The sequence below is a fragment of the Mustela putorius genome, unplaced genomic scaffold (genome assembly GCF_011764305.1).
Source record: "Mustela putorius furo isolate JIRA1106 unplaced genomic scaffold, ASM1176430v1.1 tig00000174_pilon_pilon_pilon, whole genome shotgun sequence".
NCBI lineage: Eukaryota > Metazoa > Chordata > Mammalia > Carnivora > Mustelidae > Mustela > Mustela putorius.
In genome coordinates this window covers 8,832,927-8,859,801 of record NW_025421304.1, presented here as the reverse complement: position 1 = coordinate 8,859,801, position 26,875 = coordinate 8,832,927, and the positions used below count along the sequence as shown (strand labels likewise).

The 26,875-nt window shown below is 47.3% G+C and overlaps 1 protein-coding gene across 4 annotated transcripts in view; it reads left to right on the top strand.

Annotated features, from left to right (window-relative positions):
- The first annotated feature begins 6,154 nt into the window (after positions 1 to 6,154).
- MYLK3 (myosin light chain kinase 3) overlaps positions 6,155 to 26,875 on the top strand; it is a 45,893-nt gene continuing 25,172 nt past the window's right edge. The window contains exons 1-3 of one of the 4 annotated variants that reach the window (XM_004744109.3): positions 6,155 to 6,370; positions 24,054 to 24,144; positions 24,986 to 25,391. In XM_004744109.3, the coding sequence (XP_004744166.1) occupies positions 6,353 to 6,370; positions 24,054 to 24,144; positions 24,986 to 25,391 (515 nt within the window). In that variant the 5' untranslated portion in view covers positions 6,155 to 6,352. Of the gene's footprint in view, positions 6,371 to 11,697; positions 11,880 to 16,731; positions 17,653 to 24,053; positions 24,145 to 24,985; positions 25,392 to 26,875 lie in introns of those variants that run through there. The other 3 variants (XM_004744108.3, XM_013052087.2, XM_004744107.3) reach the window with 3 other exon arrangements.

Here is a 26,875-nt window from a genome sequence, read left to right as displayed (position 1 = left end):
TTCCTGAATATACCATTCCCCAGTCCTTTTTTTTTTTTTTTTTTTTAGAATTTTATTTTATTTTTTTAAGATTTTATTTATTTATTCATGAGAGACAAAGAGAGAGAGAGAGAGGCAGAGGGAGAAGCAAACTCTCCACTGAGCAGGTCCCCTGACGTGGACTCGATCCTAGAACCCCGGGATCATGACCTGAGCCGAAGACAGATGTGCAACCATCTGAGCTGCCTGGGCAGCCCCCCTCCAAGTCTTGATGGGACTGATGGGGGTCCAAGAGGCCCCCATCAGAGTTCCCTTAGAAAACATTGACCCTGAGATGGGGAAATGGCTGGTTTTCACTCAGCCCTCACCTCTCACTCCCAGCCTTTTCTCTATTTCCTTCTGGGATTCCATTTGGTGAACATTGAACTTCTGGATTTTATCTGTTCTTTCACATTTTTCTCTTTTTTTATATTATGCTCTGGAAGATCTCCTTTGTTTTATCTTATGATTCTAATTTGGAGCATTTTATTTTACCTGTTGTATTTTATTTTAAATTTTTATTTATTTATTTAACAGAGAGAGAGATCACAAGTAGTCAGAAGGGCAGGCAGAGAGAGAGGGGGAAGTAGGCTCCCCGCTGAGCAGAGAGCCCGATGCGGGACTCGATCCCAGGACCCTGAGATCATGACCTGAGCCAAAGGCAGAAGCTTAACCCACTGAGCCACCCAGGTGCCCTTTAGCTGTTGTATTTTAAATCTCTAAGTGCTTTTCTGATTTTTTTTTTTCAAATCACCCTCGTGCAGTTTTATAAAATCTTTGTTATATCTTTTTGAGTCAAGTTTTCTTCTATTCCCTGATTATTTTTGTTTCCACCAGGATTTGTCTCAGTTTTTCTTTCTCAAGCTTCCAGATCTGCTAATATCTTGGTGATATTTATGTGTCTTGTCGTATTTTATTTATTTTTATTTTTATTTTTTTTTAAAGATTTTATTTATTTATTGACAGAGATCACAAGCAGGCAGAGAGGCAGGCAGAGAGAGAGAGAGGGAAGCAGGCTCCCCGCTGAGCAGAGAGCCTGATGCGGGGCTCGATCCCAGGACCCTGGGATCATGACCTGAGCTGAAGGTAGTGGCTTAACCCACTGAGCCACCCAGGCGCCCTCTTGTCATATTTTAGAAAGAAGGTGCCGCATCCTGATGGCTCAAGGGAGAAGAATGAGGCACAAACAAGTCAGCTGCAACAGAATGGGAGCAGGGGGCCACAGTAGAAAAGACTTAGCACTTTATTTTATTCGGGAAAGACCTAAGTGTCCAACAAATTTTATTTTATTTATAATTTAAATGATCATTTAAGTTTTATTTATCATTTAAGTAAAACTTTGACATTTTAGGTTACAATGACTTTGAAAGCTATCTTAACAATTACCCATGAAAACTTGGAGACAGACAATGAGTTATCAGTTTAGTTATCTTTTTGTTAACAAATTCCAGCAGAGATAGTATGAGTTTATTTGACCTTTAGTAAACCTTAAGAGAATAAGTTTTACATTTAATGTTGATAACTTTAAAGACATGTCTATTTTAATGAAACCAATAAATTTAACTTTCTTTAAATACTGATTATTGTTTTACTTGGGCCCACCCTATTTTTAATTTTTACCTGAGACACGGGTTTGTAAAAGCTGCAGAATGAAGCGAGTAAGTTTAAGTAGACCGTATCGTAATTGGAATTGGTTTTTCTTTAGTAGGCCAAAGTTTTACGTATGTTTTACTTTTTTTCATGTTTGTAAATCTAAAGTCCCTAATATAGGGAATTAGGAGCAATGTTTTTTTAATTACCTTTAAAAGCTCCAACAGTTTGCCCTGGCTGACTTTTGTTCCTCCTGCCTAAGGAGCCTTTTCAACAAACATCCCTAAGGGTGATACTCGTTTGTGCTCTCCAGATTACCCATACCCGGGTAAGTACCCACAACACAGCAGCGGGGTGGAGGTGGGGGGTGGGGGCACTGCTGGTGCAAAACTCACTTTGGGGCTGGTCTCTCAAGTCCCTGTTCGGCCACCACATGTCGCCTCCTTGTCGCCCCCTGCTCCCATTCTCTTGCATCTGACTTGTGTCTCATTCTTCTCCCGTGGGCCGTCAGGAGGCGGCAAGAAGGTCCATGCAGCTGGGCTCCATCGCCTTCCAGTGAGAAATCTGACTGCATGTTCTGCTCTGGGCATGTTCTGCTCTGGGGAGGGGAGTGGCAACTCATTGTGAGACTGAGAGCCCCTGATTGCCAGAGTAAGAACTTGACTGTGGGACATGAAGTTGAGGACTAAAAACCTTAGACTCCAGTCTTGCCTGAGAGTAGATGCCAGCCGCCTGTACTTGCTGGGTGTCGTGCAGGGGACCGGGGGATATAGGGGGTAGCGGAGAAAAAAACAGGTGGGTACAGTTGATCCACTGCCAGAGCCTGCCCAGGTCCCCTCCGGCTGACTGACTGCCCTCCTCTGCAGCCCTCATACATCCCCTCTCTGCGCTGTCCCCTACCTGGTAACCCTCTCCCGTTCACTTCCTGGCTTCCAGATGGGTGCCCACTCTCTCAGCCCAATATGACATTCTCTTACCCTGTTCTCCCTCATGTACGGGTTTATTTCTTTTGTACTTCTGTTCCTTTAATACAGAGTCAAGGAAGACAGAGCATGTCTGGTTCATTAATAAAAGTCAAAAAAACAGGGGCGCCAGGGTGGCTCAGTGGGTTAAGCCTCTGCCTTTGGCTCAAGTCATGATCTCAGGGTCCTGGCATCGAGCCCCACATCGGACTCTCTGCCCATGCTTCCCCCCCCACCTCTCTGCCTGCCTCTCTACCTGCTTGTGATCTCTATTTTATAAATAAGGAAAAACCTTTATTAAAAAAAAGTAAACAAGTAATGTACAAAAACATGCTCCTTATAAAAATGCAAATACAAAAGCTTGTAGACTATAAAGGGAAATTGGCTTTTCCCCTAACTCAATTCTAGAATTGCCCAGGAACTAATGGCTGTTAAGAATTGGGTGTAAATCCTCAACTATTGCTAATGGATTTACATATCTCTGTCCATCTGTCTGGTTGTCAGGTTATTTATCTTTTTAATTTTGATAGGATCCAGTTTTATGTGTTGTTCTGTGAATTTTAACTTGGTTGTATGTCTTTTCATGGCAGTGGATGTAAAGCTATCATTCTTTCCCCTACTGGTTGACATTTAAGTAATTTAGGGTTTTTCTTTTTCTAAAAAGACAAAATCTATTAATGTTCCTGTTTCACATGTTTTACCCAAATTGAGAAACCTTGTCGTATTGCAAAGAATCCCAGTATTTTTTTTTAAGATTTTATTTATTTATTTGACAGAGATCACAAGTAGGCAGAGAGGCAGGCAGAGAGAGAGAGGAGGAAGCAGACTCCCCCACTAAGCAGAGAGCCTGATGTGGGGCTCGATCCCAGGACCCTGGGATCATAACCTGAGCCAAAGGCAGAGGCTTTAACCCACTGAGCCACTCAGGTGCCCCAGAATCCCAGTATATTAAACTAAAAAACCTGATTGGATGAAATATAACAAGGTGAACATATAATATATGACCACATTTAGAGGTGCAGTACTAAAACTTCTTTGCTGAACTTCATGTTATCCTATCCCAGCTAAATAATGGAACAGAACCAAATCACATTTATTTTGTTCAAAGTCAAGGAGGCAAGGCAGCTTGCATGACATCTCTCAATCATCCTAACAAACACCCGGATTCAAATGTTTTTGTTCCCCTCTACTGTCCTTTTCCTACTATTTCCTGTCTATTTTTCTCATTTTCCTCTCCATGCTCTAAACTCTTGATTTACTGGTCATTCTCTTTATTATAGGTCTTGAAATTGGAATCATTTTAACCTCAAGAGAACCATCAAAGTGTGACTATACAGGTGACTCCTATTTATAACAATGTGTAAGAATATCTATTGACAAAAATACACATTTTGGCGGCCCAGAGCCCTACTTTGGAGAAACGTCACATTCTCCACTTTTGAAGAGCAGAAATCCTTTGCATGGCTAGTTCTGGTCAATCTTTATAGTGTACCATGCCAAATGGTTTTGAAAATTCTACTGTGTTTGGTTAGCACTGACTTTCCTTGGCTCTGTGGCAGAACTAACTTTTCTCCTCATTTTCATGTTTCTTCATCTGTAGAAGCCTGGTGTTCACTGACCTCCATCTGCAAGGTTGGGTCAGAACTCCAGCTTAGCCCCTGCTTTTAACAAAAAGGACAGCAGCTGCAATTCACTGAGCTCTAAACTACACCAAGGCATCATTGTATGCATTTCACATTCATTCTCTCATTTAATCCTCGGAACAATCTTATGCATTAGACTGAGAGAGGGTATAAGTTGCTTGCTGAGGTCACACACTAAGTGGTGGAATTGGATCAAAGCCCACACTCCTACCCTCGAGGCGCCAACCCATACTTCACTGATGAATCTTCATGAGCCCAAACTTGAAGACACTACCTACTAGATGAGTGAATCATAGGCTAGATCATGGCCCCCCAAAACACATTCACATTCACACCCAGGAAGCTATGAATGTTGCATTTGATAGCCAAAAAACAAAACAAAACAAACAAAAAAACTTTGCAGATATGATTAAGTGAAGGACCTTATCCAGATGGGCCCTAAATGTAATCATATGTATCATCATAAAAGGGAGGCAGAAGGAGATCTGACACACAAAGGAGCAGATAAGGCAGTGAGATCATGGAGGCAGAGACTAAGTATTACAGCTACAAATCAAGAAATGCCAGCAGCTACTAGAAGCCAGAGCCTCCAGAGGAAGGACAGCCTTACTGAAACCTTGGTGATACTGGTTTCAGACTTCTGGCCTCCAGATCTATGAGAGGATAAATTTCTGTCATTTTAAGTCACTATATTCGTGGTAATTTGTTATGGCAGCCATGGGAAACTAACACAGTGATTTGTGACCTCTCTAAGCCAGTTTCCTTATCCGCAAAATGAGGTAATACTTAGAACCTGAAAAAAACTAATGAATTTAAACTGTCTGGCAGGATGCCTCGTACAAGGTAAATGCTCAGCAGAGATTAGGTGTTATTATTAGCAGTGGGCTCTGATGGGAACACCTATGAGGTGCTTTGGAAGCATATGAGAAGAAAGGCAACTAATCCAGCCTCTAGTTCATATGATGCATATACCATCCTGGAAGGTTAACAAGACACTTGAGAGGCAAAGAAGTTAAAATTAACTTAAATAGATGGCATTTACTGACCATAAAAACATTTTCCACCCCCAATTTCTAAGAGTGACTGCAACCCTCAGAGATGTGCTTTTCAAGTGGTCACTCTTGTCCCCTGGCAGGTGCCCCAACAACTTTCCTATTTTTCTGGATCTGATTCTGAATGGTCATTCCAGGACACATTAATGAATGAATGAAACGTAAGAATAAGCAGTGCAGGGCACCTGGGTGGCTCAGTGGGTTAAGCCGCTGCCTTCGGCTCAGGTCATGATCTCAGGGTCCTGGGATCGAGTCCCGCGTCGGGCTCTCTGCTCGGCGGGGAGCCTGCTTCCCTTCCTCTCTCTCTGCCTGCCTCTCTGCCTACTTGTGATCTCTCTCTGTCAAATAAATAAATAAAATCTAAAAAAAACAAAAGAATAAGCAGTGCAACTGGGAATTGGAAGTGTAAATTCGGTTGCCTATCGAGGAATGTAATCGACAGCCATCACACTTTGCTGTGTTGTCCATAGAAAGGAACGCAGCTTGGGCCGTACTGGTCTAAGGGCCGGGGTGCCAGAGAGCTATGGATCATTTCTCCCCGAGGGCTGCGCTGGAGCCGGGCCGGAGCCTTTGCCTTTGAGCCGTCTCCATTTGTTCATCCTGCTCTGAGAGACAGCATCGCCTGCACTGTGGGTTGCTCTGGGCTAACGATGGAGGAGTTAGCAGCATGGCCTGGAGTGGCTCTCGGTGGGCTGGAGCCAGCTGACACACGCCACTTAGGTTTCCAAGGAGCCAAGCTGTCCCCACTCACGCACGGCTGATGCACTTGTGGCTAAATGCGTTGTAGCTGGGGGCCCGGTGCCAAATTCAGGGCAGGAAATAGAACGCCACCTCCATCACCAGGGAAACAATGGCCTGCGTGCATGATTTAAGCCAGGGCCAACGAGAAAGCTCAAAGGGACAGTCGGCAGAGGAAGGGAGACCAGAGGGCGGCTTGCAAGGATTTTGTCTTGGGTTATAACCGTTGACAAGCCACTTAACTGCCCACATATTTAAGTTTATCTGAGTATGAGATGGAGGCAACAATATTTACACATCTCACTGGGGACTTAGGAAAACAATATTTCTGACAGACCACTTGGGATCCATGGATGAAAGGTGGTATGTAAGTGCAGATGATAAACTTCCCGTGTGTTTGTGCTTTTAGCAGGTGTGTTAGAGGCATGTAGACCCTCTGGAAAACACCTGTAGAGTCTGATCGAAACCAACAAGTGACAATAAAAGCTAACCGTTTTAGATGCATGGATTTGTCTTTGGTTTTGTGCAGGTTTGGGGAGCTGCATGTATAATTCAGACTTCAGAACCGTGTGCGAACTTATTGCTGTGATGAGTGTTTACGGGTCCTTTGATCCTTTTGAGAATTTTGTAGTTGGGGATTTGTTCTCAAATGTTTGCCAACTTTTCTCTAAAAAAACAAACAACAAACAAACCCCAAGTTACTTTCACTGTGTAGTTTCTGAGTTGCACATGGAGTCTGGAACTTTTGTTTCCAAGTTGCAATGGGCCAAAAATCTGCTTCAATAACAAAGTGCGAAGAGGACTTGTTTCTCTTCCCACCTGGGGTTTGCTGTTTCTGAGAAGTCCTTCCGAACCTGTTATACCTCCTGCATTCTGTTCATTTAAGGCTAAGCAATTGATCTCAGACATCCCTGTAAGGGTTTTTAAATGTTGTTTTCTGTCGGGGATGGACCCGAGGGAGTCTATGACTCTGTTCTTAGTTAATTAAACCCCTCTCTGGTGCATATTGTCTCTCTAGTAATTCCTGTGGGTCCAAGTAAAAGGTGACTATTATAGAAAAACAAACTTGTTTAATAACACAAATAATACACATTAAAAAATTTAGAATAATTACATGAAAGCAATATGGAAAATAAAGATCATCTACAATTCTCTCATGCAGAATTCACCATACTGGCACATAAGTAGATTTCAAACAAGCATGGGATTCTAATCTATGTACCTGCTGTTTTACGACCTGTTTGGGGGGTGAACTCTTCACTTAGTGGATCTGGGGAGAGCATCGTAAGTCCTTCGAGTCTCTGCAGTGGGGAGGGGTCCTGCTTCTCTTGCAGCCTAGAGGCTGTGCAGGGAATGAGGACCTTAGAGCTTTAGGCAGCCCTTGCTTTCAAAGACTTTCAAAGACTTATTCTCGCAGATGTCACTCCACTTCCTTAGCAGTCCCGTGTTTTGGCAACAGCGTACACCCCAGAACTAGTAAACACTTGCTGATTTTAGCTTCTGTGTGGATGATGATCCTATGCCCTTCCAATCCATTTGCACTCTGCTGTCAGGTGCATTAGTCTCTCCTCCCCCCCCCCCCTTATTTTCATGCTAGCAGGACTTGATTAAGGCATAACTTACATACAGTACAAAACACAAATCTTATAGCCTGTGGAATACAGCAGACGGGTATGCACACATGCACACTCCAGTGTGACTGACTACTGCTCAGGATATAAAACATCTCCCAAATCCCCAAAGTGGCTTTGTGTCCTCTCTGAGTTGGTTCCCCATGCCTCAGTAATTATTCCATACATTCCTGATGTGTGAAATATTACTTAATTTAACCAACTAATTAATTAATTTTAACTAATTTAATCGTATTATTGCCTACCTAAAAACATTCGATAGGATTGTTGTTCCTGTATTTTGCTGCTTTGGGTCTGAATGTCTCTGCCTCATTTTCTGTGTCCACTCTCTTTGGGGTCCTGCCTGCTGAATCATCTGGGCCTCCGTTGACACCTCCCGATCTGAGGCTAACTTGTGCACTGTCACCCCACCTCCCAGGCTCCATCTGGAGCTCTGTTTCACTCTGAGTCCTCACAAGAACTGCCCTGTCTCTGGCCTCCCCAAATCTCATTCACCAAGGCTCAACTCAAGTCCCATTTCCATGAAATCTTCCCTCTTGGCCAAATTTTTTCTCCATGTTTTTGCCTCCCTCTTACACCTGAATTAGTTAACACCATGTGACTAAGTTTCCATAGAGAGCTGGGGCCTCAGGAGCCTTGCCACTATGCTGTTCCTACTTATGGTCCCTGGTGAGCCTTTCTGTCCTGCAGCAGACGGTTTCCCAAACCCTCCCTCTGTTCACTCCTGTTCTCTTGCATCTTGGGACTGTCCCCCGTCTCCACTCTGCAACGCTAAACGCTGCTCCCTGCTTGCTATCTATCTCTCCCCTTCTTTCTTTTTTTGCTCTTGGTGCTTTGCTCCCCAGCTCAGCTAAATCCAGCCTTCCAGACCGCAGGTCGCATCTTACCACTCATTTGACACCGAAATGATTTGGTGTCAGATTTGACACCGAAAATCCGAAACCAGTCTTTCCTCGGGGCTAGAGGGAGAGGGGAAAATTTGAGCAGATGAAGAAGGAATTCTTTTTATCAGATACAGGAAGGCTGAAAATACTGACAGAGCTTCTGATTTTGCCCCATTACACCCTACATCCTTTGAGTCAAGGAGTTAGTGACTTTCTCACTTTCTCTGTTGTTCTGAGATGTTCACTTTGCTCCCGCACAGATTTGCTGAGTTCCCACAACACAACCAGAGCTCTGAGCTCACAAGCATTGGCACAATCAAGGGGTTTAAAAGAGATATTGCAGCTAATTGCTTAGCACAGGGTCTGCTTTTGGTAAGACTCAGAAAAGTGAGCTATTATCAAAGGCCTGCAGCCTCTCCCAGTCAAGCCAGGTGAGTCAGGGCCCCAAAATGATGTGTGTGTGTGTGCGTGTGTGTGCGCGTGTCATGGTGAGGAGGGGTCCAGAAACCCTGCTCTGCTGTGGACACAGGCCCTAGAGCTATAGAGTCAAGTCCAAGGTCCAAAGTGGCATAGACTCACAGTGAGAGTCTCAGTCTCTCCATGGGGAAGATGGGGGCTATAATCCATCCGCCTCACATGAGTGTAAATGTGAGCACATGTCAAAGTATTTTGCAGGTGATGACATCTTGCTGTGTGAGCTGGTAGAAGGAGACAGAGCCAGGTTCTAGACAGAAGATGTTTTAGTTAGACTCCTTGCAGTTGTAAGCTGACTCCGAGGCTGGCTGCCTGCATTTATATACAGGGTCTGACACTGACTTTGGAAAGTGGCTCAAACCTCAGTTTACTTGTCTGTGAAATGGGGATAATAGTCCCTTCCTCTTATAATGTTGAGGGGTAAAAGGTAATTTATATAAAGTTGTAGCACAGTGCCTGGCACAAAGATGTGCTCGATAAATACTAGTGCTTTTGTTATTTCCTAATAAGTGTTGCCCCGTAAGTGCTGAATGAATGAAGGAACAAATGAATAAAGGAACAAATGAATGGGTACTGGTCTGGATTTGGCTCCTGAGGGTGCTTTTTTGTTCTTCTCTAGTGTTTTCAGGCTGGTCCTTTGTTTAGGCAGGGAACAATGTTGACTAGACTTGGGGGAAAGGAATTGAACAAATAGAAAGGTTTCAAGCCTGGGTAGGAATGTCGGCCACAGAAGATAGGGACGTGTCAGGGGCAAACCTACTGGCCACCTGAGAGCTTGCAGGGGACCCCTCAAGCCCAGGCCAGGCTCCACATAGCTGTCATCTCCCTCTCTGCTTCTTCAGAGAGGCCAGCTTGATTTTGGTTTTGTTCTTAAGCGCAGTTCCTGGATTCATCTTGGCAGACTGATGGCTGTTGTTTTAGTATCTCTCTAGACAGCTAGGTGAGACAAATTGTAGAAATTTTTCTATGAAAGAATAAGCATCCAATATGGTACCTGGGAGCCCGAGCCCCTTCACCCCCTCCTCATTTCCACAGAGTCAAGCCTGTGGGACAGAAGCTAATCTGACTACACATATGCATGACACACACACTGATACATGTACACACACATGCATGAACATACACACACACACACACACACACACACACACACACACACCCCTCTCATAAACCCACAGAGTGGGGCAGGAGTTCCACAGCCACTCTGAGGGAGACAGTTTTTGCTATCCTGTCCTGTCTTTGCCACTGACTTGCTGTGTGACCTTCAGAAAGTCCCTTCCCCTCTCTGCGCTTCAAATTATCTGTCTTCAAACTGAAGGAGTTGACCTTTGTGGTCTCTGAGATCCCTCCCATCTCCAAAAGTGGCAGGATTGTGTGAGTTATAACCACAGGGTTGGAATCCTGGCTCCATTGCTTTCTGGGTGGCCTTGGGTGAACCACTTAATTTCTAGATTAATCTCCTCTGTAAGATGGGAATGACAAATAGTAATCTACCCTATAGGGATGTAGTGAAGTTTAAGTAAGATACTGCAGCTAAAAATGCTCAGCACAGGGTGCCTGGTTGGCTCAGTGGGTTAAAGCCTCTGTCTTCAGCTCAGGTCATGATCCCAGGGTCCTGGAATCAAGTCCCGCATCAGGCTCTCTGCTCGGCAGGGAGCCTGCTTTCCTGCCCTCTCTGCCTGCCTCTCTGCCTGCTTGAGATCTCTGTGTGTCAAATAAAGAAATAAAATCTTAAAAAAAAATGCTCAGCACAGGGTCTGTCTGTGGTTACGCTCAGAAGAGGAAGCTAATAGTAAAAGCATTGTGTGACACTTGTCGGATTCCTGTGTGTGGGGGCAGGTAAGTGGGGGTCCCCAAGTGATGGGTATGTGTAAGCATCTCTCTGTGTGTGTGTGTGTGTGTGTGTGTGTGCATGTGTGTGCGCCAGTGTGTGGAGGGCTCAGTCTCCCATGGAGCACTAAGTGATGGGTATGTGCAAGCATCTGTGTGTGTCTGTGTATGCGTGTGTGTGTGTGTGCAAGCATCTGTGTGTCTGTGTATGCCTGTGTGTGCGCCAAGGTGTATGGAGGGCTCAGCCTCTCATGTGGTGCTCTGGGAAGATCTGAACAGGGAGCCGTCCCCCCCCCCCCCCACCGCTGGAGAGAGCCGAGCTGGAGCCAGCACCTCATCCAGCAGGAGCTGTAGGTCTTATCTTCTCCCTCACGGCAACATGCTGCAGTCTTGGGGCACAGTGTGTCTTTGTTGCTTCCTCAATAGTTCTACTTGCAGAGGCAACGGCTGGACCCTCCTGGCCTGGAGATGACCAGCGAGGTTCCCAGCCGTGCCAGCAGCCCCAGTGAAGAAACGCGGGCCGCCAGCTCATTCTGGCTGATGGGGCTTTCCTCTATCCCAGAGGGCTGCCTGAAGGCAGTGATTCCCAGCTCATCTCCTGGGCTCTGATACCATGGTTCTGGGTTTTGAAAGCAGGTCAGTTCTGCCCTAGGCCCCCTCTCTTCTTTCCTCCTTCCTTGGACCACACAGTGTTTGTTTCACAACTGGACACTTCACTAAGTGATGCAGGAAGTAGGCCCCTGGGAAGCAGATACCGCCTCGCAAACCAGATAACTGAGTGAAGCCTCTGGATGCCTCTGGGGCCTGGGGCAGGGTCAGAGATAAGCGGAAATGCCAGGCTTATCGCTGCTGCCTGAGTTCTGGAGAAATCTCCCTGGCCGGCCAGCCCACCTCATTCCCAGCACTCCGGGCTGCTGGGCATCTCCAGGCAGAGTAAACACTGAGTTGGCACCGTGGCCGCAGCCCCAGGATGGGGACTCTGTGCCCCACTCCGGTACTTCACAGTCCCGGCGCCAGAGGCCAGCAGCGGGCGTCAGATTACATCCAGATATTTGCGGTAAGCGCGGCTCCAGGCGGGTCTGCTTTGAAGTAGGAGCCCTCAGGGACAATTGTTAGGGTCATGGGACTGAGGGAGACTTGGTGACAATTATCCCCCAGACGTAGGTCCTCTTGGACCAAGAACCTCAGTCAGCAGGAAGCTTTGGTTGATGGGTACAGCCTGGGGACGGTCAGTGTGTGCCCCCCCCCCCCCCCCAGATAACACAGGGTGTAGTAGGCGCACAAGGCCCAGCAGCTGCTAACCCCCAGGTTGTCTGCATTGAACCTAGCGAGGCTTTCTGGGGTTCTGTTTCATCTCTGATTTCCTTTTCTGAATAAGCTCAGCTTTATGGAGGACAGGGTGGCACTTTGTGAGTGCACATCATCTGATGGTGCCACAAGGGAGGTGGCCTGGGTGGGCCGGGCACCTGGGGGCTGATTTAGGCCTGGGGAGATGCCTCCTTCCCCCCCTTGCCCCCACCCCGCAGTGAGGTGGCTCTACACACTGCTGTCCTGTTGGCTGATTAGCTGACCATCTGGAGTGGGGGATGAGTATGGGCTAGTGAGTTCGATTGTCTCTTGTTTTCATGGACTTACCATGTGCCAGGGCCCGTGCTAGGTGTTTCACTTACATGGGGACCCAAACAGCCCCGTGGTCACTGCACCGTCATGTGCCCCCTTTCGAGATGAGGGAAGCTGCCTCCAGAGAGGTTAAGGAAGTTCCAGGTATGCAGCTGGCCTTACAGCTGTTTCACGGGAAGTAGAGAAGGCCATGGGCCTCCATCTCTCAGAAAATGGTCATACCTGATTCTGTTAGAACAAGACCCTTGCTGTGGCATGCTGCAACCTTGTTATAAATATTCACATCCCCTCGCATGCAGTACCTGGACCTCTGCAAAACCTGCTTCCCAGCGGCAAACACCGGCCGCCTTTCAGCTCTTTCGCCTGGCATTTGCCTGCATTTGCCTCTGCGTTCCTCCCCATCAGTTTCCTACCAGATCTGTGTGCTTCCTATGAAGAGAATCGATTCAGCCTTGTCACTCCCCCTCCTTCCCCATCCTAACAACATCCCTGTTTTAACCCCGTGAAGCGGTGACCCCATTATGGCATCATAGTGTGAACAATATTCCGTGAATGCTCTTTCCTGAAAAATAAATCACTTTAGTGCCTCTTTCAAAGAGCGCTTACATTTCTTTTAAACATCTTTGCAAGTCTTAAAATGCTTCCTTCCGTCCTCTGACAAAGATGCAGTGTCTTCAAATCTCGAACCTAGAATTCTACGTCCTGCCTGGATTCCAGAGGCCAGTTGTTTTTAGGGTGAGAGGTCTGATATCATCTTGAGTCTAGTTCCTTGGGATGTGATTTTTTTTTTTCTTTCAGGTTTTGGGGAGCTTTGTAATCTTCTCTCTATCCCTGTGTTCTCAAATTGCATAATGACTGTACTATTTCTTTGATAAATTCCCTCCCGCTTTCTTTTCCCCTTCTGAAACTCCAGGGAATGAAATGTGGGGTTAGGTCCATGGTCTGTCATCTCTTCTCTCCCTAGGTAGGCATCACCATCTTTTTTTTTTTTTTTAAAGATTTATTTATTTATTTGACAGACAGAGATCACAAGTAGGCAGAGAGGCAGGCAGAGAGAGAGAGGAGGAAGCAGGCTCCTGCTGAGCAGAGAGCCCGATGTGGGGCTCGATCTCAGGACCCTGGGATCATGACCTGAGCCGAAAGCAGAGGCTTTAACCCACTGAGCCACCCAGGCGCCCCAGCATCACCATCTTTTAATTCTCCTTTCTGGGATATTATCTTAACTTTATTTTCTCATCTCTGTATTGGATTTAAAATTTTTAACCCACAGACTTTTAATTTTCAAGACCTCTCTTATATTCTATGCCTGTTCTTTCTCCATAACACCTTCTTTTTTAATGGGTTGGATAGCCTTTTGCACTTGCCCATGGCAACTAAGGACAGGCTTTTTGAAACTTTCTGCTGTTTCTTCTGTTTCTTGTTTTCTGGGTTTTCTCCAAAGTTATGTTTCTGTTTTGGGGGACTCTCCATTTCATCACGGGGGCTTTGTTTGACTACCAGGCGATCATTTCTTATCTGGGCATATTTCAGAATAAGGCACAAAAAACTGGGTGAGAGGTTGAAGCTTGTTGACTGGCTGGCCTGTTGAGGATGGTCAGATGAGGGGGTCCCAGGAATCGCCAGGGCCAGCATATAGAACTGTTGTATTATGGACCATCGAATTTCTCCAGAAACTGACCTCTCTTCTCCAGGGAGAGTGGGGCCTCTCTTGGCTGTGCCTGTTCTGTGCAGAGGTGGTGAAGGGGGAGAGTCACTGCTTTGGAATGGACTCCTAAGCCTTGCATTTCTGCTCCCCTCTTAGTCCACCTGGGACCTCAGGGTCCACAGTGCCTCTGGGGTTGTACAGGGAAAGCCGGCTGTCACCAGAAAGGCCACGTAAGAGTCTTGGGTTTGGTGTGGGCTGATCCCAGCCTATGGCAAACAGAGGTCAGTCTGTGTTTTTCTGCGAGTGCATCAGCTGTCCTGTCTTCACCCAAGAAAGATGAAGTGTCATTGGATTTGCTACTCTGTACCCATCCAGCAGGACTGCCTCTTCTCTGGTCTGTGCTCACTTGGCTTGAGGGGTGGAATGCCTCTTCTCTCCTCTGGGCAGGCACCATTGCCCCCGAAAGAATTGCCCATGGTTCTTGCTATGTCCTGTACATCAGGGAGAGTTGAAAAGAAGCCATGCCTCAGCCCTCACAGAACTCATTTCTCCTCTAAGCAGAGAAATGTAAGGGATTCAAAGCTGGTCCTCCTGGCTGCTCTTTTTCATCAAAGAAGCCTCCAGGATTTCACCTGTTGGCATATTTCGAACTTTTCCTCAGAAGGTCCCAGAGCTTACTTCTGGGAATTGTCAAGGTGTTCTGCCCTGTCCTTTTTTGTTCTGGGAAACCCTAGCTGCAGTTTCCCCCTTCCCCAAGTCTCCCGAAACTCAGTCCAGCCTCCTGCTCAGCCAGGGTCCCCCCTTAGCTCATTCTTTCCATACGGTTGTATTGAATACCCTGCACTTGCCAGGCATGTTGGTGCACTGGGGGACTGAGGCAAGCCCAGTGACTATTATGGGCTCAGAAAACTTCCAGGGGGTTCTAGAACAGTGACGATCGCAGCAGGCACATTTCTACAACACCAGCTGACTTGCAACCCCTTGTTGCTTCAGGGAGACCTGGGACAAATCCTTCTGTAATTTAAATAATTAGCTTTCAAAATAGATGTGTGTCTGGGATGTTTGTTTTTCTTTGGGTTCAGCTGGACTTTCAGGATCTGTGTCCAGACTTTATTAAGCCCAGGCTTGACTGGATGTAGGCTGCTCAGAAGGTCCCCTGCAGCAGCTGCCTGTGGTTCACGCTGGTGGAAACTCCTTTCTGGAAGCTGGTCTGTCTCTTTCAATTACCCCTACCTGCTGTAGGGCAGACATGGAACTGGTGTTAGAACCAGAGATTTCTCTAGGGCGCCGCTTCCCAAAGAGTGATCTAGGGACCCCTCGTCCCACAGAGCAGTATGAGGAGATAAGTGCAGGGGAAGGAGGGATTCCCTGGTCAGGCGCTGCTTTCTTTCTTTGGCAGATGAGGTCCATGGAAGGGCATTGTGAATCCCCGAGAGGAGCTGGAGCACAGCGTTCCCCAAATTTCTTTTTCCAAGGAGAGCTTATTTATGTATTTGTTTTAAATCACATTGCTCTAAGAGACCAAGGTTCTTTTGAGCTCCAGGCCATTCTGCCACTGACACCCAGGACTATGTCTCAGAAATGGGTCTGGATTTCTACCCAGACGGCTGAGGGCAGCTATCCCGGCAATGCGACGGGTAGTGAGGGGTTGGTGGTCAGTCAAGCTGCACGTGTCTAGCTGGCACCCCGTGCTTGCGAGTCCCCTGTAGCTTAAAATAGCAAAATGACTTAAGGGTGTTTTCAGATGTCAGATTTCCAGGTCAAAGTTCATTCTCATGATTGCTTTTATTCAGAAGGAGGAAACTCAGCAGGTCACTAAAGACACCTCCCTAAGACACCTCCCTGCCCCCACACCGCGGGGCCAGCCAGCATTGACAAAGCTGCGTTAGCCTCAGGAGGCCTTGGGCTGGGATGACCTTGGACAAATTCCCTCTCCCTTAACTTTTTCTGTAGGAGGACCTGGAAGAAAATGTCAGTCAGTGGCTCCCCAGCGGCCTAGGGACTCTGTGGTGACTCCTGGTGCCCCACCTCAGTGTCAGCCTGAGCATCTCCTTTATCTGCTTTATTTATCGATGCTTCTGTAACAGTTCCATTTGAACCAAGGGTTTTGAAGCTAAAACGTTTGGAAACTACAGGAAACCCAGCCCCCTGTGCCCTCTAGGCTGCTACTATGTCTGTTTAAGCATAGAGAGATTGGGTGCCCCACATCTGCGTGTGTAGTCAGTGCTGGAGGAGTAGTGTAGGGGGTGAGGTGGGGTGGGGGATAGCAGGAGACCCCTGGCAGCTATGCTCCAGAGGGATCTGTGCAGAACATGACCTGAGGGATGGCACCTGGCGAGTAGCCCAAGCCATTTTCCCTCACTTCTATTTTTAGGTACAAGCAGCTAGTGACTGAGGGCCCATTGTGGGGAGGGACCTGAAGGTACACCCCACAGGCAGCCCAAACACTTATTTGGGGGCACCTGCAAAGTAGGGGCGCCAGAAATTTGATTTTAATTTGCAGAAGCATCAACACTTTTATCATGGCAAAAATCAGAATGGCCTCACATTTATTTATTTATTTTTTCTTTGTGAATTCAGTGTTCGGGGCAGGCAGGATACTGCGTGCGCCACAGAGCTTTGGACCGCTAAAGGTCTTACCCTGCCTGGTGATCCCTGAGGCCCCTTGTAAAGTCCAGCATTCTGGTTCATTACCTAAAGGACCCCCTTTCTTCTAACCTTTCATTTCAACTATCCAAACCCCTGCCTGCCTTGGGCAGATTCTTAAAATATTTGCCCATCAGCACCCTCTCAGAGAGGAATGTCAAATGCTGCCGTGATGTCAAAAGGGCCCCAAGGAGAAGCGCCTTGCCAAAACCCAGCCTGTCACTCGTGGCCCCGGCAGAGTGGGAGATAAGCAAAGGCAAAGGCTCAGAGAGAGACTGGTTCCCTGGGCTCCCTAAACCACCCAGAGGATCTGTGTGGGTTGGTGCTGCAGGGCGAGACTGTTAGCTGTCAAGAACAATGAATTGCCAGGTACCACCGCCCAAGTAAAAGCCAGGAGTCTGAGGCTCTTCTGATTCCTCGCCCTTGTCAAGCCCGCATCAGGATGTCCGGAGCCTCCAAGGAGGGCCTGGAGACCCGAGGGCTGCCGGTGTCAGGCAAGGCCTGCTTAACCACCATGGACAAAAAGCTTAATGCGCTAAATGAGAAGGTGGACAAACTCTTGCATTTCCAAGAAGATGTCACGGAGAAACTGCAGTGTGTGTACCAAGGAATGGGCCATCTGGAGCAAGGCCTACACCGGCTGGAGACCTCTCAGATTCTGGGTCCGGGTGGGTCTGACCATACTCCTCCAGCTGACTCACAGGCTGGGTGGCCGGAGGTCCTGGAGCTGGTGAGGGCTGTGCGGCAGGAGGCTGCCCAGCATGGCGCCAGGCTTGAAGCCCTGTTCAGGATGGTAGTGGCCGTGGACAAGGCCATAGCTTTGGTGGGGGCCGTGTTCCAGAACTCCAAGGTGGTGGATTTCATCATGCAAGGGAGTGTCCCCTGGAGGAAAGGAAGCCTGGCTGATGGCCCTTTGGAGGTTGGTTCCTGCTTCCTTACCCCTGTACCCTTCTGGCTGAAAGGGAGACCCCGTGGTCCTGGTGGGGATGCTAGCCAGACGGCTAGGCTTAGAAGCACTAGGAAGTCTCTTGTTTCCTTCCTGTGCCGTCTGCATGATCTGTTGATGGGGAAGAGGAGAGACTGAACCTTAATGGTCACAGGTAGATTTCCAGACAGGTCACTGACAGGCCGCTCTTCCTAGGGAAAGGAAGAAGCAGTGCCTCAGTGAGGTCTGCGGGGGCCTTGGGCAGCTTCAGAGCAACTAGAAGTGGGGGTAAATGGGTCATTAGGGAGAGGAGGACAGTGAAGCTTGTTGGATGTACGAGGGACTTCTTTTTGCTCCTGTTGCTTCTGTTTTGTCACACCTAGAGTGAGAAACAGGTGGGAGCCAATTTGCCCCAACAGAACCCCTCTTTTAGAACCCTCCCCTTCCTGTCCCCAACCTATGCTGGGTCCCAGAGTGGGCGGAGTGTGCAGCTGCTTGTTGGAAGATGAGTGTTGACAGTGACCCCCGGGGGACAGAGGCCATGAAGGAGCCGGAGCCTGGGGGTGGAGTGTGGCATTTCTGGGAGCGGCTGTTCCCTAGGATTGCATAATCAAACCCGCTGGCTAATGGAAGTTTGGCTGGGGTGTGTGTGTGTGTGTGTGTGTGTGTGTGTGTGTGTTTATGTGTGTGGTGTATGGAGGCAATACTGTTTGGGAGGGAACAGCTAAGAGTCAGCCACTTAGCAACCTTCAGACGGCCTGGAGCCACCATTTCAGATCACTGTAGTTATCCACCAACCTCTGGAAAGAGATAAGGTGGGGTCTACAGGAGGCCGTGCTGCACTCTGTGTCAGCTCCGAGGCTTTCACAGGAGCAAGGCTTCAGGAGTGTGCCTTCTTTCCTCATCCCCAGCCAGGCCAGAGCTCACCCTGCTGACCCCTTCCCCCACCCCTGCCCTACAGCCTTGGCCAAGGTATGCCCCTCCCCCACCCAGCTCCCCACTTTCTGCACCTCTCCTATGAGTCTTGCCTGCAGGGGAGATGTGACCTTCTGCTTTTTCACTGATAAGCAACCTGGACTTTATATTTATTTATTTATTTTTTAAAGGGGGAGAAGGGAGCGCCTGGGTGGCTCAGTGGGTTAAGCCGCTGCCCTCGGCTCAGGTCATGATCCCAGGGTCACGGGATCGAGTCCCGCATCGGGCTCCTTGCTCGGCAGGGAACCTGCTTCTCTCGCTACCTCTGCCTGCCTCTCTGCCTGCTTGTGTGTACTCGCTTGGTCTCTCTCTCTCTGGCAAATAAATAAAGGGGGAGAAAGTGAAGTGGGGGAGGGGCAGAGGAGAGAGAATTTTTTTTTTTTTTAAGATTTTATTTATTTATTTGACAGACAGAGATCACAAGCAGGCAGAGAGGAGGAAGCAGGCTACCTGCCAAGCAGAGAGCCCGATGTGGGGCTCGATCCCAGGACCCTGGGATCCAAGCTGAAGGCAGAGGCTTTAACCCACTGAGCCACCCAGGCACCCCGAGAATTTTTTTTTAAGATTTTATTTATTTATTTGACACAGAGAGAGAGGTCTCAAGTAGGCAGAGAGGCAAGCTAAGTAGGCTCCCTGCTGAGCAGAGAGCCAGCCGGATGCAGGGGCTTGATTTCAGGACCCTGAGATTGTGACCTGGGCCGAAGGCAGAGGTTTAACCCAATGAGCCACCGAGGCCTGAAAGAAAGAAAGAGAGAGAGAGAGAATTTTAAGCAGGCTTCACACCCAGCTTGAACTCACAACCCTGAAATCATGACCTGGGCCAAAATCAAGAGTCAGATGCTTAACTGACTGAACCACCCAGGTGTCCCATCAACCTCAGCTTTAAAGAAAATTACTGTGATATGATTTATGCATGTGGTAAAAGACATTCATGGGGGGCTCCTGGGGGATTCAAATGGCTAAGCAGTTACGCGCCTGCTTCGTGTGGTATAAAGAGCACGTGTTCCTCCTACTCCAGCCCCCAGGCCCTAGGACTACCCTCCTCCCCAATGCAGTTATAGGTGCCTGTTTCCCGCAGAACCTCCCAGACAGAGTCTGTTTATCTGTAAACACCACCTCTTGATTTTAACTCAAATACTAATCACCTTATTCTGGCCTTGATTTTTTTTTTTTTTTTTTTTTTACTTAATGTATTTTGGGCACTATTTCATATGTACACATAGAAAGCTTCCTCGTTCTTAAAGTTGTAGTGTGCCCCAGTTGGGGGATGTGTCTTAATTTGCTAACCAGCCCCACATCATTGTTTGGCTATATTATTTGTCATTTTTAGCTATTATAAATAACGGTGCAGTGAATATCCACAGAAGTGTGAGCTTATCTCTACCATACACTCCTAGAAGTGGCAGGGTGAAGCCAAAGGGTAAGGTTGTGTACATAAAGCCAAACTGACCTTCAAAGGAGTTATTTCAGTTTAGTCTCCTGTTGGTAGCATACGGGAGGGCTTGTTGCCTCCCGTTTAGCTAACAAAACATATTATCCAACTTTTTAATTCTTTGCCTGTGTGGTGATTGAAAACTGAGATCTTACTGAGCATGTGTTTTTGGTTTTTTTTTTTTAGCACTTTGAAAATTTTTTCAAAATACGAATTTTTTTATATGAAAATTTTCAAACATTTATAAAAATAGAGATTAGTAACATGAACCCTACAAACCCGTAACAGGAGGCCAATGTTATTGCATGTCTTCCCCACTGACTTCCGTCTCTCTAGATTATTTTGAAGCCAATCTGAGACATTGGATCATTTCCTCCACAAACATCAGCACTTATATCTAGAAGTTAAGGCATCTTTTAAAAAAATGTAATTACAATACCATTATCATGACTAAAGAGTAAACAGTAATTTAATTTTACCAAAGTCAGTGTGCGAATTTTCCTAATTGTCTTATGCTTTATTTTCCTTTGTTTATTTGAATCAAGATTCAAATAAGACAACTGATTATATGCCTTCTAGTGCTAATTCTTTTTCTTTAACTCATAAAAAATTTACAACTCTTCATTATGGAAAATATCAAACATAACAAGAAATAGATAGAATGATATACCTTGTAGTTTTTTTTTTTTTAAAGATTTTATTTATTTATTTGACAGACAGAGATCACAAGTAGGCAGAGAGGCAGGCAGAGACAGAGAGTGGGGGAAGCATGCCCCTTGCTGAGCAGAGAGCCCGATGCAGGGCTCGATGCAGGGCTGGATCCCAGGACTCTGGGATCATGACCTGAGCCGAAGGCAGAGGCTTTAACTCAATGAGCCACCCAGGCGCCCCTACCTCATTATAGTTTTAATTTGTATTTGTTTTACTAGAAGTTTCAGCATCTTTTTTTTTTTAATGTTTTGACTTTTTAAAAATGTATCTTTTTTAAAAATTTATTTTTAAATTTCTTCTCAGTGTTCCAGAATTCATTGTTTATGGAAGTTTCAGCATCTTTCACAGATTTAAAACCTTTTGTATTTTTCTGTAGCACCGGGTGATATGTAGAAGTGTTGAATCACTATATAGTTTTGTTTTGCTTTTTATTTTTATTTTTAAAAAGATTTTATTTATTTATTTGTGAGCTACAGAGAGAGGGAGCATGAGTGGAGGAGAGGGGCAGAGGGAGAGGGAGAGGGAGAAGCAGACTCCCCACTGAGCAGGGAACCCCGATGTGGGGCTCTGTCGCAGGACCCTGGGATCATGACCCATAAGACAGACGCTTAACCAAGTGAGCCACCCAGGAACCCCTTGAATCATTATATTGTACACCTGAAACTAACATAACACTATATATATATTTTTTTAAGATTTTATTTATTTATTTGACAGAGAGAGATTACAAGTAGGCAGAGAGGCAGACAGAGAGAGAGAGGGGGAAGCAGGCTCCCCATTGAGCAGAGAGCCTGATGTGGGGCTCGATCCCAGGACTCTGAGATCATGACCTGGGCTGAAGGCAGAGGCTTAACCCACTGAGCCACCCAGGTGTCCCATAACACTGTATAATAACTCTACTGGAATTAAAAAATGTTTAAGAAGTCAAAAAAAAAAAAAAGGGAAAAAGAAAAAAGAAAAAAGAAAAGAAAATGGTGTCGGGAGTTTGTGAAGGTCCTCCTTGAGTTTTCTGAAGCGCCCAGCAGGATATCATTTTGGTTGTCACAATGAATTAGATTATTACTAAAAGTTAGGTGCTCTTTCCTGAAGGACAGGGTCAGGCTCAGCCAGGCCTGGGTCCAAATCATAAGCAAGCTGTTCAAAAGACACCAGTCCTCTAGAATGGTGTCGAGGGTCTCTTCTCCTTCCTCTGAGTGAGCCCTGAAGACATGACGCAGCTGTGTGTGTGTGTGTGTTTGCGTGTGTGTGTGTGTGTGTGTGTGTGTGTCTACCTACACCAAGAGCGGAGGGAGGGAGAGGACATGCTGAGCCCAACAAGGTCTGCCAAAGGACAGTTTGTTCGAGTCCCTCTCTACCGGGGTGAAACAGGAGGCGTCCCGTGATAATGCTTCCAGTTCCCCCAGCTCCGGGGGTGGCAGGACCGAGTCTGCAGAAAGAGGTCCAGGGAGCGGTCTCTGCTGAGTAAGGGGATCCGGGTCACCTTGATGGCGCTGTGTTAATCACGATGACAACAGCTGGTGTTTATTTATTAAGTGCCTGGCACATGCCAGGTGCAAGGCTAGGTGTTCCCATGGTGCTGTTACCCTCAAAAGGACAGAACTTGGTGTGCTGGAATCCCAAAGGGATGAGCAGGTAGTAGGATTGAGAGAAGTGGGTATAGCATAGGAAAAAAAAGTGGAACCAACCCTTCTCAGTGCCGGGGAGGCATTCTAAAGTTGTGAGGACTGGTGCCCCAGTTAGTGGGAACTGCTCCAGCCGATTTTTGCCGTGAGCTTAACATTGTCAGATCTTCAGATTTTTTTTTTTTAAGATTTTATTTATTTATTTGATAGACAGAGACCACACGCAGGCAGAGAAGCAGGCAGAGAGAGAGAGGGAAGCAGGCTCCCTGCTGAGCAGAGAGCCCGATGCGGGGCTCGATCCCAGGACCCTGAGATCTTGACCTGAGCCGCAGGCAGTGGCTTAACCCACTGAGCCACCCAGGCGCCCCTAATCAGTTTTATTAAGGCATAATTTACATACAATAAATGGCACACACCACACAAAGTACGTGTGAGTACGTGTGAGTACACAGTTTAACAAGTATATACACCACAATGAGAATAGAGAACAATCCTAAGCCCCGAAAGGGAACTTAGAATTTTAATGTAAAAGTCTCCTAGATTTAAAGTGTTGATAACGAATTTAAAAATTGAAAATGCTGTGTGGGCCAAACAAAATGTGTCTCAAGCTCATTTGGGCTCCAGTTGGGGCATCTGTGGGTGAGGCCAGAGAAAGGGCCTTCAGGGGTAAGTGCCTTGATCAGACCTGCTGGTGTGATAAGGACCAGGAGGAGTCTTAGGGGCTGTCCCCAAGTCTTAAAACCTTTAGAAGCACCAGAGGGACCCAGCAAGGAGTCAGGTCCTATAGAAATATTTATACTTAGAAATACTGAATGTTCCTACCATTTCAGGAGTAAGCGCACTGGCCTGGTACAGAGCACTCAGAGTTAAAGGAAGAGCTGCCGAGAGCTTCTCTGGGCCTTACACATTTGATCCGTCCCTCAATCCGTTGGCTCTTTGAAGACAGAGTGCTCCCTGTCTCAGGCGCCACAAAATCCCTAGAGCTACCGAGCACTTACCATGCGCTGGGCACATTAGTCAGGACATTCCACAGATCAACTCCTCCAAACCTCTTACTAACTCTACGAAGCAGATAACATTATTCTCGCCATTTCACAGATGAGGAAAGGGAGGCTGAGGGGTGAAGATGGGGTTTAAACCCGGCAGGGTCTGGCTCCAGAGCCAAGAGAGGCTGTGCTTCCGGCCACGCTACTGTATAGTAAAGGGGTGACGGTAGGAGGCACCAGCTCCCTGGCAGGCATTATTAATTGAGGGGGGCACTCTTCCAGCCCTCCTCCTTGCCCCTAGCCCCCTAAACAGGCATGGGTCAATCTGACTTTAGGATCCAAGCCAAGCCAGCACTGTAATAGCCATGACTGAATGATCTGAATTGACACTTGAAATTTATCTTCCATCCCTGGTCTAAGTATTTTGACGTCCAGTCCATTAAGAAGCCGCGTCAGGTCTTTCCCTTACTGGCAATGTAAGGACACATTAGAAAGAATTTGTGACTTTGTGTCTTTATCTCTAGAATGGCAGTAGCAATATCTATCCTCTAGTATTACCGTGAGACCAGGTGAGGTAATCTAAATACTTCTACCTCAAGCACATGGTAGGTGTTCAGCCAATGTCTGTGTCCTGAACAATGACGTTGATGATGATGATTGTTCTTTCAGAACAAAGATCGAGTGGAAGAGAAAGGAGCAAAGCCAAAGCATGCGCTGAGCACCAGAGCTGTGCAAGCTGAGATCAGGGGGCCTTGGGAAGGTGAGTGGGGTCCTGTTTGCTGTGTTCCATGATGCACACATCATGGTTTCAGAATAAAAAGATATTTTTTATTTTTTCCTTTTTAAATCTATTTAACTAATTTTTAAATTTCCTTTATTTATTTTCCCCCTTTTCATTTTTCTTTTATCCTTTCTTATATATTCCACTATACATTGCTGTTTTAAGTCACTTGGACTAGCTCTTTTCTGCGTAAGCTATGCCACCAACTTGAATCTCAGGTCTATTTCACTTTGCTCTACATCTTTGTGGATTGCTTTTATTCAAGTTTCATTTTCTTGTACAATTTTGGGTAATATTGACATGGTTCTGAAGTCAAATGGACAAAACAAGGGGTATTAAGAGAAGTCTGGCTTTTCTTTTTTCCTCCCTTGCACATGGAAGCATTCACAAAATTTTTTGTCTTTCTTTGTGTGTCCTTAGCCATGTTATCAGTGGTTATACACATGCTCCTGCATGTGCACATTCGTGCGCGTGCGCACACACACACACACACACACACACACATCCTCCCTTCCTAGAGAAACAGAAGCACACCAGACCCACTTTTCTCCACCTGATTCTTTTCCACTTACAGTACATCTTGAGATCAGTCCATGGCCACATCTGGAGATATTCGTGTCTATTTTCTATGGCTGTGCAGTTTCTGGGTGCTGGGCCGTGGTTTAGTCAACCAGCCTCCTACTCTTGGTCACTTGGGTTGTTTCCAGTCTGACTATTATAAACATGTTTCCCTGCATGGCCTTTGCATATCCTTTGCAGTATCTTTAGGCTCGACTCATCCATATAGAAATGCATTTTTATGCTGCTGATTTTCCTGTAGAGAGCCAGAAGGCGAACCTGCCAGAGGGGACAGAGGAGAGGCTGACCCCCGTCAATGCTTCCGAGATAGGATCTGACCTCCCCACCCAAGCAGAGGCCCAACCAGGGCAGGAAGAAGGAGTTCCTGGCCCAGCCCAAGTGCCCCTTGGCCTCCTGCCGCTGCACACAGAGGCCGAAGCCAAAGCTCCTGGAGCATTCACTGAGAGCCCTGGGACTGGCCTGGAATTGTCTGCAGCATCCAACAGGGTCAGTGAAGCCTCCACCAGCCAGGAAGCTTTACCCAGTACAGACCAAGGATCGTCATTCAGCGGGCCTGACCCGCAGCCCTCAGAGGCAGGCGTGAGGCTCACTCCAGGGCTGCCAGCTCAAGCCAAGGCAGCTCATGGTGGTGGAGAAACGCCTGCCAGGTAAGGGGTGCTCCTCCATGCTGGGCAGGGCGGGAATTAACGGCAGCCCCTCAGCGGGAGCACGACCAAGGGGCTAGCTGCTGGGATAGAGTGCCCACTGTCTGCCGCGCTGGCTAGCTTCTTGAGGGCAAGACAGGAGAAGGTGTAGGCACTGCTTTTGGGAATTTTGAGCACTGTTTCTCACCTGGTGCCCATTCAAATTGCCTGAAAGCAATTTTTAAAATACCAATGCCCAGAGAGTCTGATTTATTCAGTCTGGAGTGCAGCTCACCTACGCTTCCTTCCTGCCTTCTTCCTTCCCTCTTTTCCTCCCTGTCTTTTTTTTTTTTTACAAGCTCGTTGGGTGATTCCTATATAGAGCAGGGCTGAGAACCACCAGCTCTCAGAGCAGTTATAATAGCTACAAGCTGGGGCTCACGGCACAATCCTAGGAGCTGGCACTGGCCGCAGATTTCACAGACCACGTCTTGCTGTATTCTCACAACATCCCAGGAGGCAAGTGAGGAAATGAGGAAATGGGCTGAGACCGCCCTACAGCTAGGGAGTCACAAAGCTGAGATCTGAATCCAGGTTTCTGGACTCCAGCATCTGCTCCCAACCACTGTACCCCGCTGCCTCCTCAGGTCAGCATGTAATTAGGTCCCAAATACTAAGTGGAGGAGAAAAGGATGGGGATTCACAGGGAGGCTGGAATAGGCTGAGTCTATCCAGTAGGGCTTTCAAGACAATTATACCTGAAGGTGGGATTGTGACCTCGGAACACAGCCTCTGAACCAGCGCTCGGCCCTCGGCAGACACAGGGCAGGATAATGAAGAGCCAGAGGCTGCTGACTGCCAAGCTCTTTCTAGTCCTATGTTCCTAGGCCTGTGGAACAGTGCTTTGGGCCCCCAGGACGGCCCACGGAAGTATATTGTGCTTCCCTGTCTTAAGAGGGTCTGGTGCCCTCCTGCACCTGCCCGGGGTTGTCCTTATCTGTAACATAGCCCCATCCCTGCTCTAGGCCTGCTGCAGGGAGCGGGGCTGATGTCTGTGTGCTAGGGCGACTGGCAGAAAAGCCCCGATCATTTGTCTGCCTTTGTTCTGGAAGGAAATGAGAGCCTCTGGGAGAGCTTAACCAACTAAAAGGAGGAATTCCTGGTAGGCTTCCCTGGATCCTGGTCAGGGCTGTAAACATGGACTTTAGGGATAGGGGTGGACTTTCCATGAACTTGTTAGGGGCCCCCAAAAGATTCTGCATGAGGGGAAAGTTCTCTATGTCAGTTTTAGCCGTTCTCTGAATTTCAGGCGCACTAGACCGGCCAGCGGGCTCAGGAAGTGGAGAGATCACTACCTGCCTGTCCTCAGCTAGCACATGAGTATATTTTGAGAAGATGAGTTTAAAGTCAAGCATCCACTCTGATGGGCCGAGGCTGCCTGTGTCGAGGCTGCTAAGGCCCTAGCAGCAGGTGGAGGAGCACAGTGCTGGAAGTGGTCAGCGGCGTCT